We start from the raw sequence: 13465 nt of genomic DNA on the forward strand, positions 1-13465 counted from the left end.
TGTGCACCTGTAGTGAACCCCCAGCATGCTTATAGTCACACTCATGGTAGACCACTGCGCCAAGGAAATGGACTAGTCTTTTGCTTTTGATGCTGTACGTGAAAAGGGGTTTTACGAGAATTAAATATTGATGACCCATCCTCTGGGTCATCCGCATATAATCTGTAGAAGTCTAACACAAGGGACCCCACTGATCAGCTGTTTGAGAAGGCACTGGCGGTCACATCGCCTTCTTTCAGTTTTACCTTGGCCAAGTGATGACACGTTCATCGGTCACATGGCCTAGATGCAGCTCAGTCCCATAGGGGTGAACGGAGCTGAGCGTGATACCAAGCACAATGTATGTCGCTGTGCTTGGTGAGCACAGAGGAGGCCGCAGCTCTCGGAGGAGCGGTGGTGCCTTCTTAAACAGCTGATCAGCGAGAACCCAGTTGTCGGACCCCCACTGTTCAGATACTGATGACCTATCCTGAGGAAAACCTCTTTTAAGGCATTCATTTCTTGGAAAAAAAAGAATAGATTAAGGCTACATTCTCATGACCATAGTGTTTTGCGGATCCGGCCTGTGTATTTGGAGACTGCACATGGCCACTGCTATCATAGAAAATGCCTATTCTTGTCCACAATTGCGGACAAGAATAGGAGATGCTCTTTATTATTTGCAGGGCCATGGAACGGAACTATGGATTGAAATGAATGGGTCCGCAAAATTGTGGAACGGATGCAGACTCATTCATACGGTCCTCCATATGGCCCTAATATGAGTAGACCCAATGTTCTTAATGTGACTGCAGTGGTGGTCTTGCATGCTTGATGCTGCTCCATTCAACTCTATGGAGAAGTAGGAGACAACTGACTGCAAGTGCTTGGCTATCCCCAGTAGTCCCATAGAGTTTAAGGGCCTATGCCTTATTCTTGTCAGTGTTTTGGTCAGTGATTTCCATCAGTGATTTCGAGCCAAAACCAGGTGTAGAGGCTACAAAGAGATAGGGTATAAGGGAAAGATCTGTACCTGTTCTGTGTTTAGAGCCGCACCTGGTTTTGGCTCCAAATCACTGATGGAAATCACTGACTGAACGTGTGAATGAGGCTTTATTCATGTCAGTAAATTATGGACATGTGCTGTCTGTGTTCTCCACAGACAGTACATGTACCCATTAATTTTAAAGTCAGTGAATTTCCACGGTCTGTGGGGCCATGGTTATTTCACAGAAGCGTCCCCTATTTTTGTCCATGTTCAGGGATCCCTCATGCGTATTACAGTCTCTGGGTTTGTCTTTCACGGATCATTGGTAGGAGATGTTCTGCAAATTATTTTTTAGCTGAGCAGTGTCCATGGAATACAGATGACACACGGATCCTTCACGGACATCTTCACATATGAACAGCCGACCTTCTTGTCCAGCGCAGGATTGGCCATAGACCCTACAGGGAATTTTCCAGTTGGGCCGTTGTCCCACAGGGTCATTTCAGCCCTCCTCACTAAGGCTAGCTGGGTACATACTAAGGGGGGCACAATAGGGATCATTATTAGGGACAGTCCAGGCAGCATGCTACAGGTAGGGCTGGCTTGGTGTTGAGGCCCACATCTCACCTCCTGAGACCCCTGCTCCATATCATAATTAGGGACAACTGTAGGAGGGCAGATGGTGGCACCTATTGATGCCCACCACAGAGGGACTGCTGCTGGGGAAGGCATTCTGTGCTGCACCGTGGTATTACAAACTCAACTTGTATCGGCTCCATCTATTTGTGTTGCCCCCGCCTTCTGTCAATTTGGACCCACCTATAGCAACACTTTTAGTTTTTTCCAGGGCTACTTTAAGTTCCCAGTCCGCCCCTGGTCTTGTCACTAATGTATTCACGGACATGTGAATAAGGCCTTATAGGGCATTTGCTCGTTCATTGGTTGCACATTTACACTAGCCATCAAGATAATGTAATAGTGCCTTTATATTCACCTGTACTATTGATTTATGCAAAGCTGTTGGAAACAACTGTGCCAGTTTAAATATTAGATTTTTTTATAATGGCAAAATTCATGAAAAATGTTTCCCCCATGTTATATTTTTTCTTATATAGCTTGATGTTCAAAACAATAATGCAATAGGGGATTTAAAATTTTTATTATTTTTAACATTTTTTTTTTGTTTCCCTATGGGACTTTCTCATGCAACCAAGTATTTCACCACTTACGCAATACACTTGAATACTTCTGCAGTATATTATGCCTGTTAGTATAAAACTGTCAGACCACCTAACTGGTACACAAATACAGCAGATCTTGACAACCTGTCCGCAACTCATGATTGCAGCATCTCAGGGGTTAGGCTAGTTGCACACTAGCATTAAAAATCCGGCAGGCTCCTCACTCTTGCATTGTTTGAGGTTTGTAAGGCTCCGTCCGGCACGATTCACTATAACACGGACCAGTAAAAATCTGGCCGTATTCTGACAAATTTGCAGAGAATCGTCTGTAAGAGAGCAGCTGCATGCAGCAGTTTTCTTCCGGCCAAATATAAGTTTCATGCAACTTTTCTGTGATTTGGCTGTGTTTTTATAGCCAAATGACAGCTCTAAACTAGTCGCGCGACAGCAACTTGCACATATTTTGCACACATTTTTTTATTGCGCAACTTTTCTGCAACTTCCTGTTGTGCAACACATATCGCCATGTAACCCCAGCATTTATTTCAGTATATCTGAAGAGAGAACTCTGTTTCACAAAATACTGTACAGCTACTGCATATACGGATTCTGGAATGCGGCCTATTTTACATTTTTGGCTGGAGGTATGCGCTAATGAATGTTAACCCACTTCATCTATTCAAAATGTATTCAATTAAAATTAATTATTAATATTTCCATTAGCACTATTTACATAGCAATAATTAGCTCTAAACAGTATATAGAAATTATATGCATCCTATTACATAGTGCTGTTCTGGAAAGTGTCAGAACTTACGGTAAAAATCTTTATCGGAGTAAATTTTGAAATCATTGGTAGAAGCAGAAAACTTTGAATTAAAGAGAATGCTCAATTACATATAATATGATAAAAATACAATCATAATATTTTGAAAATTTGTTAATGAGGTAACCTGCCATATATTCAATACCCTGACCTGTTCTGGAAAATCTGTGTACCCGAGTAAAATCTAAAGAGAAGCAGAATTTACACAGATAGATGCAAATCTGCATCATACTCATCATGTCACCGATGCAGCATTTCTGAGTTATACATTTCTGCTTCGTTTTAACTGCAAATGTTCCAAACTGTGCTGCTCTCTTTACTCAGTTTGCACAGGGATTAGATCAATAGGGCCACAAATTAATCTTTTTACAAACTTAACATAGATTACGCCTATATAGCCAAGGTATAATTGCTGCTGTCACTGGATTATTGTATGTTTTTTATGTATGACCTATTGAACATGTTATATATAGCATGTAATAATGCTCTATTCATTAGTTTGGGTCCACTTGTGCAGCAGTATCTTCTCAGTTTGCCCTATATTTTATTTCGAGATTCAGCTAAAGATCTTATCATCTGTGTTCAGGATCATTATCCCTGACAAGTAGAGCAGAGAGAAGGATGAGGCAGCTCTTTACCTCAGTGTTCTCAAGTAACTTGTCCTGCTGTGTGATTAGGTCAGGTTTTGTGTGTACTAATAGGACGGTGGCCATTTTATTTCCTCTGATGATTGCCCCCTAGGCAAAATGAACCATTATAAATAATGAAAGGTATTTATAATAGAGTAATTTAAAAACTTTTATTAATACTATTTTGGTATTCAATGTGACTTTGTTCACTTTTTATTAAATTTTTTGGGAAACGAAAAAATTATGAATCAGCCATTTAAATTTTTATGCTCTTTGCTGTATGGGATAAATATTTTTAGATTTTAATAGTACCAGCGTTTTCGCATGCAGTGATGCTTATGAGGTTTATATTTTTGTCTATTTTTTTTTTATCTTCTTTTTCTTTCTACTATTTTTAGGCCCCCCCCCCCCCCAAGGGATTCCGTATTTCAATGTGGTGCTGCCCCCTGCAGGCCTGCAATGGAATATAATTGTGAAAGGCATTGGCCTTTAACCACCTCCCGACCACCTAACGCATCGATGTGTCTGGGAGGTGGTTGATTTACTCCTCCTGGACGCATCGGCGCGTCATCTCGCGATACCCGAGATTTCCTGTGAACGCGCGCACGCAGGCGCACGCGCTCACAGGAACAGAAGGTAAGCGAGTGGATCTCCAGCCTGCCAGCGGCGATCGCTCGCTGGCAGGCTGGAGATGTGATTTTTTTTAACCCCTAACAGGTATATTAGACGCTGTTTTGATAACAACGTCTAATATACCTGCTACCTGGTCCTCTGGTGGTCCCTTTTGTTTGGATCGACCACCAGAGGACACAGGTGGCTTAGTAAAGTTGCACCAAACACCACACTACACTACACCCCCCCGTCACTTATTAACCCCTTATGAACCCCTGATCACCCATGATCACCCCATATAAACTCCCTGATCACCCCCCTGTCATTGATCACCCCCCTGTCAGGCTCCGTTCAGACGTCCGTATGATTTTTACGGATCCACGGATACATGGATCGGATCCGCAAAACACATACGGACGTCTGAATGGAGCCTTACAGGGGGGTGATCAACGACAGGCGGGTGATCACCCATATAGATTCCCTGATCACCCCCCTGTCATTGATCACCCCCCTGTAAGGCTCCATTCAGACGTCCGCATGTGTTTTGCGGATCCAATCCATGGATCCGTAAAAATCATACGGACGTCTGAATGGAGCCTTACAGGGGGGTGATCAATGACAGGGGGGGTGATCACCCATATACACTCCCTGATCACCCCCTGTCATTGATCACCCCCCTGTAAGGCTCCATTCAGACGTCCGCATGTGTTTTGCGGATCCGATCCATGTATCCATGGATCCGTAAAAATCATACGGACGTCTGAATGGAGCCTTACAGGGGGGTGATCAATGACAGGGGGGTGATCACCCATATACACTCCCTGATCACCCCCTGTCATTGATCACCCCCCCTGTCAGGCTCCATTCAGATGTCCGCATGTGTTTTGCGGATCCGATCCATGTATCCATGGATCCGTAAAAATCATACGGACGTCTGAATGGAGCCTTACCAGGGGGGTGGTCAATGACAGGGGGGTGATCAGGGAGTCTATATGGGTGATCACCCCCCTGTCATTGATCACCCCCCTGTCATTGATTACCCCCCTGTCATTGATTACCCCCCTGTCATTGATCACTCCCCTGTAAGGCTCCATTCAGACATTTTTTTGGCCCAAGTTAGCGGAAATATATATTTTTTTTGTTTGTTTTTTCTTACAAAGTCTCATATTCCACTAACTTGTGTCAAAAAATAAAATCTCACATGAACTCACCATACCCCTGACGGAATCCAAATGCGTAAACATTTTTAGACATTTATATTCCAGACTTCTTCTCACGCTTTAGGGCCCCTAAAAAGCCAGGGCAGTATAAATACCCCACATGTGACCCCATTTCGGAAAGAAGACACCCCAAGGTATTCCGTGAGGGGCATATTGAGTCCATGAAAGATTGAAATTTTTGTCCTAAGTTAGCGGAAAGTGAGACTTTGTGAGAAAAAAACAAAAAAAAAAAATCAATTTCCGCTAACTTATGCAAAAAAAAAAAAATTCTATGAACTCGCCAGGCCCCTCATTGAATACCTTGGGGTGTCTTCTTTCCAAAGTGGGGTCACATGTGGGGTATTTATACTGCCCTGGCTTTTTAGGGGCCCGAAAGTGTGAGAAGAAGTCTGGGATCCAAATGTCTAAAAATGCCCTCCTAAAAGGAATTTGGGCACCTTTGCGCATCTAGGCTGCAAAAAAGTGTCACACATCTGGTATCGCCGTACTTGGGGAATGTGTTTTGGGGTGTCATTTTACATATACCCATGCCGGGTGAGAAAAATATCTTGGTCAAATGCCAACTTTGTATAAAAAAAATGGGAAAAGTTGTCTTTTGCCAAGATATTTCTCTCACCCAGCATGGGTATATGTAAAATGACACCCCAAAACACATTCCCCAACTTCTCCTGAGTACGGCGATACCAGATGTGTGACACTTTTTTGCAGCCGAGGTGGGCAAAGGGGCACACATTCCAAAGTGCACCTTTCGGATTTCGCAGGCCATTTTTTAAACATTTTGATTGCAAGGTACTTCTCACACATTTGGGCCCCTAAATTGCCAGGGCAGTATAACTACGCCACAAGTGACCCCATTTTGGAAAGAAGACACCCCAAGGTATTCCGTGAGGGGCACGGCGAGTTCCTAGAATTTTTTTATTTTTTGTCACAAGTTAGCGGAAAATGATGATTTTTCTATTTTTTTTCATTTTTCCTTAGAAAGTCTCATATTCCACTAACTTGCGACAAAAAATAAAAAATTCTAGGAACTCGCCATGCCCCTCACGGAATACCTTGGGGTGTCTTCTTTCCAAAATGGGGTCACTTGTGGGGTAGTTATACTGCCCTGGCAATTTAGGGGCCCAAATGTGTGAGAAGAACTTTGCAATCAAAATGTGTAAAAAATGGCCTGCAAAATCCGAAAGGTGCACTTTGGAATATGTGCCCCTTTGCCCACCTTGGCTGCAAAAAAGTGTCACACATCTGGTATCGCCGTACTCAGGAGAAGTTGGGGAATGTGTTTTGGCGTGTCATTTTACATATACCCATGCTGGGTGAGAAAAATATCTTGGTCAAATGCCAACTTTGTATAAAAAAATTGGAAAAGTTGTCTTTTGCCAAGATATTTCTCTCACCCAGCATGGGTGAAAAAAAAAAAGTAAAAATTTCAGCAGCAATGAAATACCACCAAATGAAAGCTCTATTAGTAAGAAGAAAAGGAGGTAAAATTCATTTGGGTGGTAAGTTGCATGACCGAGCGATAAACGGTGAAAGTAGTGTAGTGCAGAAGTGTAAAAAGTGGCCTGGTCATGAAGGGGGTTTTAGCTAGCGGGGTTGAAGTGGTTAACAATGAAAGAAAGCATCTCCTCTGAGACAATGCTGCCATTCATAAGCATCCAACTTACCACAGCTCATCACATCTACCGAGGTACAGTCAATGAAATAAAAATCATCCAAAAGGAGTCCATGGCCTTTAAAAATGACATCTTCTATGTATTGACTCAAATAATGGGATAGTTCTCTTCAAACAACTTTGGGTTAATATACAGGTACTCTTACCAAAAGCTATACAAGAACTAAAATTAAATCAAAATGTTTAAATTTCACAGTTTCCGTTTGGGATGCCATATTTTTACTGGGCAAAAAACCCTGCATGCAGTACTTTTTTGTATGGTCTTTTGATAGGATCTGCGATGAGGACCTGAACTGAGCCTTCTACACAGATGTGAACAAGCCCTTAAACTGATCAGGTTTTTGCTTCTATAGAAAAACTGGTGCCATTTGATAGCATGTGATTTTTCAATGAGTTAAACTAATGCTTTAAAAAAAAAAAATGTAATTGGCTGCAGCATGGCAGGATGTTTTCAGCAAGGGAGCCCATTGGAGCATCTTAGAATGGGAGGACAAAGAGTGGCGAGCCAGCACAAGGAAGCAGGTAAGTAAGCATCCCTTTACAGGTCTGATCAAGTGGGGTGGGGTGGGTTATGCCCCCCCCCCCTCATTCTTGCACAACCCCATAAGGGACACCTGTGGAAAGTGCTAGGGTTCCAACTTCAGTTCAGAGTGCCAACTGGACACTGGGGGAGCTACTTGCTACCAAGGTAGTTGCAAATACCCCTACTACCTCTGAGGATTGTTTATTATTATTGTTATCATGGCACATACACCCACATTTAAACAGTGTAATGTCATATAGATACGTACAGCAAACAAAAAATATATATATCCCCCCTAACAATGGAAGCCCATACATATAGTATAAGGAAAAAAACTGAAATAAACCCTCAAAGGAAGAATAGTTAAAGGGTTTCTACCACTTCGGTGTCACATATTTAGCTGTCAGACACTAGCGATCCGCTAGTGTCTGCTCTGCCCAACCATCCTAATATAATTGCTTTTGGGGCAGCCGTTTTGATAAAAAAACGACTTTTATTAATATGCTAATGAGCCTCTAGGTGCTATGGGGGCGTCATTAGCACCTAGAGGCTCCGTCTACCTTCAGAAACTGCCGCCGCCCAGCGCGTCCCTCCAGCCCGCCCATCTCCTCCTGAATGCGATCCTCCTTGTGAGCGCCTGTATTCGGTGCATGCGCAGTGAATGTCTGACAGCTTCCCTGCTCCGACATCTCCACTGCGCCTGTTCCTCGGAGCACTATGGCGTCATCGCGCAGGCGCAGTGGAGATGTCTGAGCAAGGAAGCGGTCAGACATTCACTGCGCATGCGCAGAAGACATACGCTCACAAGGAGGATCGCATTCAGGAGGAGATGGGCGGGCTGGAGGGACGCGCTGGGCGGCGGCAGTTTCTGAAGGTAGACGGAGCCTCTAGGTGCTAATGACGCCCCCATAGCACCTAGAGGCTCATTAGCATATTAATAAAAGTAGTTTTTTTTATCAAAACGGCTGCCCCAAAAGCAATTATATTAGGATGGTTGGGCAGAGCAGACACTAGCGGATCGCTAGTGTCTGACAGCTAAATATGTGACACCGAAGTGGTAGAAACCCTTTAAGTTAAATAAAGGAATACTGCAGCAGTAAAATAGAAAAAGAAAACAAAATAAAAAAATGCAAAGGACTTGGGTCAGGGGATTGAAATGAAAGCTATCCATCAAACATGGAAAAGTACTTAAAAATGCAATCCACAAAGCTTAAGTCCTTTCAAATAAGCTTTGTCCTTATCTGTTAAGGACAGAACAGTTTATTGCTTGTCATGATCTATGATGGTTTATCTCTAGCAGCCATACAGTATATTAGTATTGGGCAGCTTCCATTGTCCAAGGCTACAAGAACTGCAAGGAAAATAAGAGCGCAGTTAGAGAAATTCTGGGTACGGTGTAATATAATATGGTCTGTGTTGGGGAACATGCCAAGATCATATGAACAACTGAACTCCCCTTTGCCTTTGGACCACTCCAATCTTTTTCTTATAATAGAAAGGACATATCCTTTCTTGGTGTGGTCATGGCTTTCAACACAAACTGCAGCATGGCCAGCCATTGAAAACAAAAGGAGGCAGATTACGTGTGGCCATTGGCTTTTTGACCACACCAAAATTCAACCATCGAAAGACCACGTGTGAAAAAAGATCACGTGTGAATGGATCCTTTGGGGGAAGGGAGGGAGATAATCCCTTTAGCGTTTTATCACTTCATATATGAAGTCTTGGTGTAACATCTCTAAAAGGGGTTATACCAAGACTTTTATACTGATGACCTATCTTTTCAATGGGGTTGAGCTGGGCCTAGGCCATGTGACCGATGATGTCACTCACCTAGGAAAAGCTGTCAGAAGGTGGTGGCGCTACTGTCAGCGTCACTGTCTTCTCAAAAAGCTGATCAGCAAGGGTCCTAGGTGTCAAACCCTCACTGATCAGATACTATCCAGAGGACAGATCGTCAGCATAAAAGTCTCAGAAAACCCCTTTACCAATAAAGATGTCTCTCCTATAAAACTTCTGTCTTTTTGTCCCAAAACCATTTAAATCCCATCCATTAAGATTTGTTGTGATGCAAGATAAGTGCTACAAAGCAGTGTGAACCAGGCCTTGCCATTTCATAAGCGGTCATACACCCATTAATTCACATACTAGTGAATTTGTATCTTTCCATACCTGCCCCCAATGTTCTTGCCCCCTCTCTATATTATTTCTCACACACACATACATTGTGACAGAGTGCTTCCGGCAATCAAGAATCCCAGTCTGGCAGTTTATTTTTTTAATTTCCTAAAATCGGATTTATCCAGCTGAATTCAATATTAAAGACACATCAGGTAAAGAGATTGACGTGTGCTATTTTACAAAGCGGCTTAAGTCCTGATTGGATTACGGATCCGAGAAGTGGTTCCAGGAAGAATTGTAATTAGAGGCTGAAATTCACAAAGCAAAGTAGATCTGATTACTATTCACACAATGTGTCTAATTGGTGTACTATAGTGACTCTACCCCCAATGTGCCAAGGCAATAAATACCCTGGAGCATGGGGAGGGGGTCAGTCACTTTAGCACACCAAGAAAACACATGTATATTAAACATGTAAGAATATTTATGAACAGCATCTGCCATCAGTATCAACTTTATTAAAAAAAATAATTTTCAGCGATAAGATACTGAAGTAAAGGCACTGACCCATCAGTCGAGTCGTAGAACTGGGCATCCTCTGCCAGGTTTACGTATGCCGTTGTTCTAAGTCATTAAAAAGTCAGGCAGGAGATTATTAGTGCTTCATACTACTTTATAGAACTGGTGTACAGCCATGTGCAAAACTAGTAATTTGATTTTTTTTTAAGTGCTTTTGAAACTTTTTTTTTTAAAACTGATGGGACTATCCTCAGGATAGGTCATCAGTATCTGATTGGTGGCGACCCTCCCACTGAGAAAGGGCACGCCCCCTGAGCTGCTAGCTTGAAATACATCTAGCAGAACAACTGGAATAATGAATGGAATTGGTAATTGGAAGAACAAGGCAAATTCATGAGAAGTTCCCAGGTATACAGGTCAGCTCTCTTTAAAAGGGAACCAAAGACACCCATTTATTGCACTTCATCAATGTAACCTACCAAATAACAATAACTGAAAAATATCTAAATATATGCATAAAACATCATTTCAACATTGCTACAATTAGGTCCATTCATACCAATGAATACAAAAAAGAAAAACTAAGGGGGAAATTATCGGAGTAACTAGAATTGTAATTAGCATTGCTCAGCAATACTGCATCCTCAGCAGTAATCTAGGGGCCTACTGAAATAGCTTGTCAGTGTGACATAAATATGCAATGCTGTATACTCCGTCTCATATTTTTCTTGCTATTACAAAGAACAAAAAATGATTCTATCTTTCATTACGAGTCTGTCACGCATCAATAAAGTACAGTATTTAAATGTCACGAATACAAGCCTGTACTGATTTTCCAGGTAGCTATTACATGCTGTCCTGCGGAGCTGCCAGTGTACAATACAAACCACTTAGAGTGGAACAAACTCATCTCCAAAAATGAACAATTAAACTGAAGTGCTTAATATTTTTCAACGTAAGGAAAACAGCATCATATACTGTGTATGGCTCACAAAAAAAATTATCTAAATGGTTTGTTCACTTTTAAATATTTCCTCACCTTTAAATATGAATAATATAAGCCGCTTACTAATATCTTGCTTCTGAATCTCCATTTACCATGGCACTTTACTGATTGCATGATCTCCTCCCCTGTGCTACTAAAATGATGTCTTATGACAGCACAGGCTCAGAATTGTATATAATGGTTGTATTAGACAGCCCGATTTAATAGGCGGAAGCGTTCCTTCCCGACTATCGTCTGATAGCTAGTGGAGGAGACCGCTGCCATTTCATGCAGCGATCTCCTCCTCAGTATAGGGAGGAGTGATCGTTATACTATCACTCTTCCCTATACTGAATCATTGTTTGCTGGCAGCAGATTGTGATTACACAGCACGATCTGCCGCCTGCAAAGAATGATTTTTTCTAACCTGTCAAAAGATTTAGATTGCCCGATAAACAAGCATTTGCTTGTTCATCGGGCAATCAGCGGCAGTATTAGACTGCTAGATGATCGCTAAGCAGAGTTACTATAAACGCTCGTTAGCGATCATCTGCAGGTGTAATACAGGTTTGACTGTGTGGGGGTACATACCTATATAACTAGAACATTTGCTATAAATATAACAATTAATAGATGAAAAGGAGAAATAAAAAAAACAAACTCACAAAGGATTTGAACCCAAAACGCAAATAGAAGGAGCCCAATACCCCAATATCAGAACTAGCGTTGACGTCTGGCAAAAAAAAATTACTTTATAGTCTATTGTACGAAATAGGAACACCATAAAAGACATATGGGGAATGTATCAACAGATTTGCAGTAGTACAATTTGCCCATAAATTAGCCAAAAGTGGCAAATTAAGCATAAAAAAGTTTTACGCAGTTCTTGTCAAAAATTGGAAATGTGGCCATGATTTTCTGGTAAAGGTTTGGCTTATAATTTATAACCTATAACCATAGCTCACTGCAGGCATATATTTCATTTTCTGACTTGACAGTAATATAAAATGTGCCAAATTTATTAAGAGGCATGAAAATCAGGGGAGACTGCTCTCCAGGAAAGAATGAATTTAGTAGTGAACACAGAACAAAGAGGACATATTAAAACAGCGTTCATGTCTTTCTATAACCCCTGGAGAATTGTTTGAGTCCTACCCCTGGTTTGCTAAAAAACGAGTTTACTTGGTTAGTGGAGTCCTGCACAGATCTACTTTACCATATAGCGAGAAGAATGGGTCTACCCAGGGCTGGTTCCCCTCCTTCCAAGGGGCCCAAAGCAGCCGCAAGTACTGCCTGAATGGAATGGATGTTTTTGAACCAAGTATTTCACAATTTTAAAATTCCCATCTACAGCTTACACCGGAAACAGTGAAAGGGGTTTTGCCATCCCAGACAATGGGGGCATATCGCTAGGATATGCCCTCATTGTTTGATAAGTGCAGGACCTACAATGAGAACGGAGTGGGGAAATGGATAGAGGGCACACTGCGCATGCGCAGCCACCTTCAATTCATTTCTAAGGGGCTGCTCGGTTATTTCCGTCTGCCCCATAGAAATGAATTGGAGCAGGGGCCGCGTGTGCGCAGTGCGCTCCCATTCACTTCTGTGGAAGGAGCGGGGAGATAGCCTAGCGATATGCCCCCATTGTATGTGATGGTAATACCCCTTTAAATGTGCCCAACCCTGCACTTACCTTCAGCACCGTGATGTTCCAGGCGAAGCTTTCTATGGCTTTACTGAGTTTTCTGCCTTTCAGTCCTTCCTTTGTCCCCAGACTATGCAGTTCCTCGTGAAATTCCATCCCTACACAGAGCAAAGACAAGAATGGAAAGTCTACAGGAGAGAACCATGTAGAGGTAGACAAAAGAACTGTGTTGTCTAGACACTTTTACCTCCAGGAGATGAAGATTATTACCGTAATTATGACATCTTTGTTGTTTCTATGACTGTGTAGGATAATTTGTCAATACTAAGTGTAGTCAAAGCTTCCAAATAAAGAAATGCATGCAACAGTAGTGGTGTTGAAAGGGTTATGCAGTTTGTTTAAACTGATGATCTATCCTCTGGATAGATCATCAGCATCTGATCAGCGGGGTTCCGACGGGGGTCCGGCACTCCAGCAGCGCCAAGGCCTTCACACTGTTTACCGCAGGCCCACTGACGTCATGACTAGTATCAACTGGCATGGGCGGGGCTAAGCTCTGTTCACT

At 42.3% G+C, this 13465-nt stretch overlaps 1 protein-coding gene across 1 annotated transcript in view; it reads right to left on the reverse strand.

The window, feature by feature from the left end:
* PLCL1 (phospholipase C like 1 (inactive)) overlaps positions 1-13465 on the reverse strand; it is a 310610-nt gene that overhangs the window by 62836 nt on the left and 234309 nt on the right. The window contains exon 5 of the mRNA XM_044304764.1: positions 12949-13058. Within this exon, the coding sequence (XP_044160699.1) occupies positions 12949-13058 (110 nt within the window). The remainder of the gene's footprint in view (positions 1-12948; positions 13059-13465) is intronic.

Source organism: Bufo gargarizans, chromosome 8 (genome assembly GCF_014858855.1).
Source record: "Bufo gargarizans isolate SCDJY-AF-19 chromosome 8, ASM1485885v1, whole genome shotgun sequence".
Classification (NCBI taxonomy): domain Eukaryota; kingdom Metazoa; phylum Chordata; class Amphibia; order Anura; family Bufonidae; genus Bufo; species Bufo gargarizans.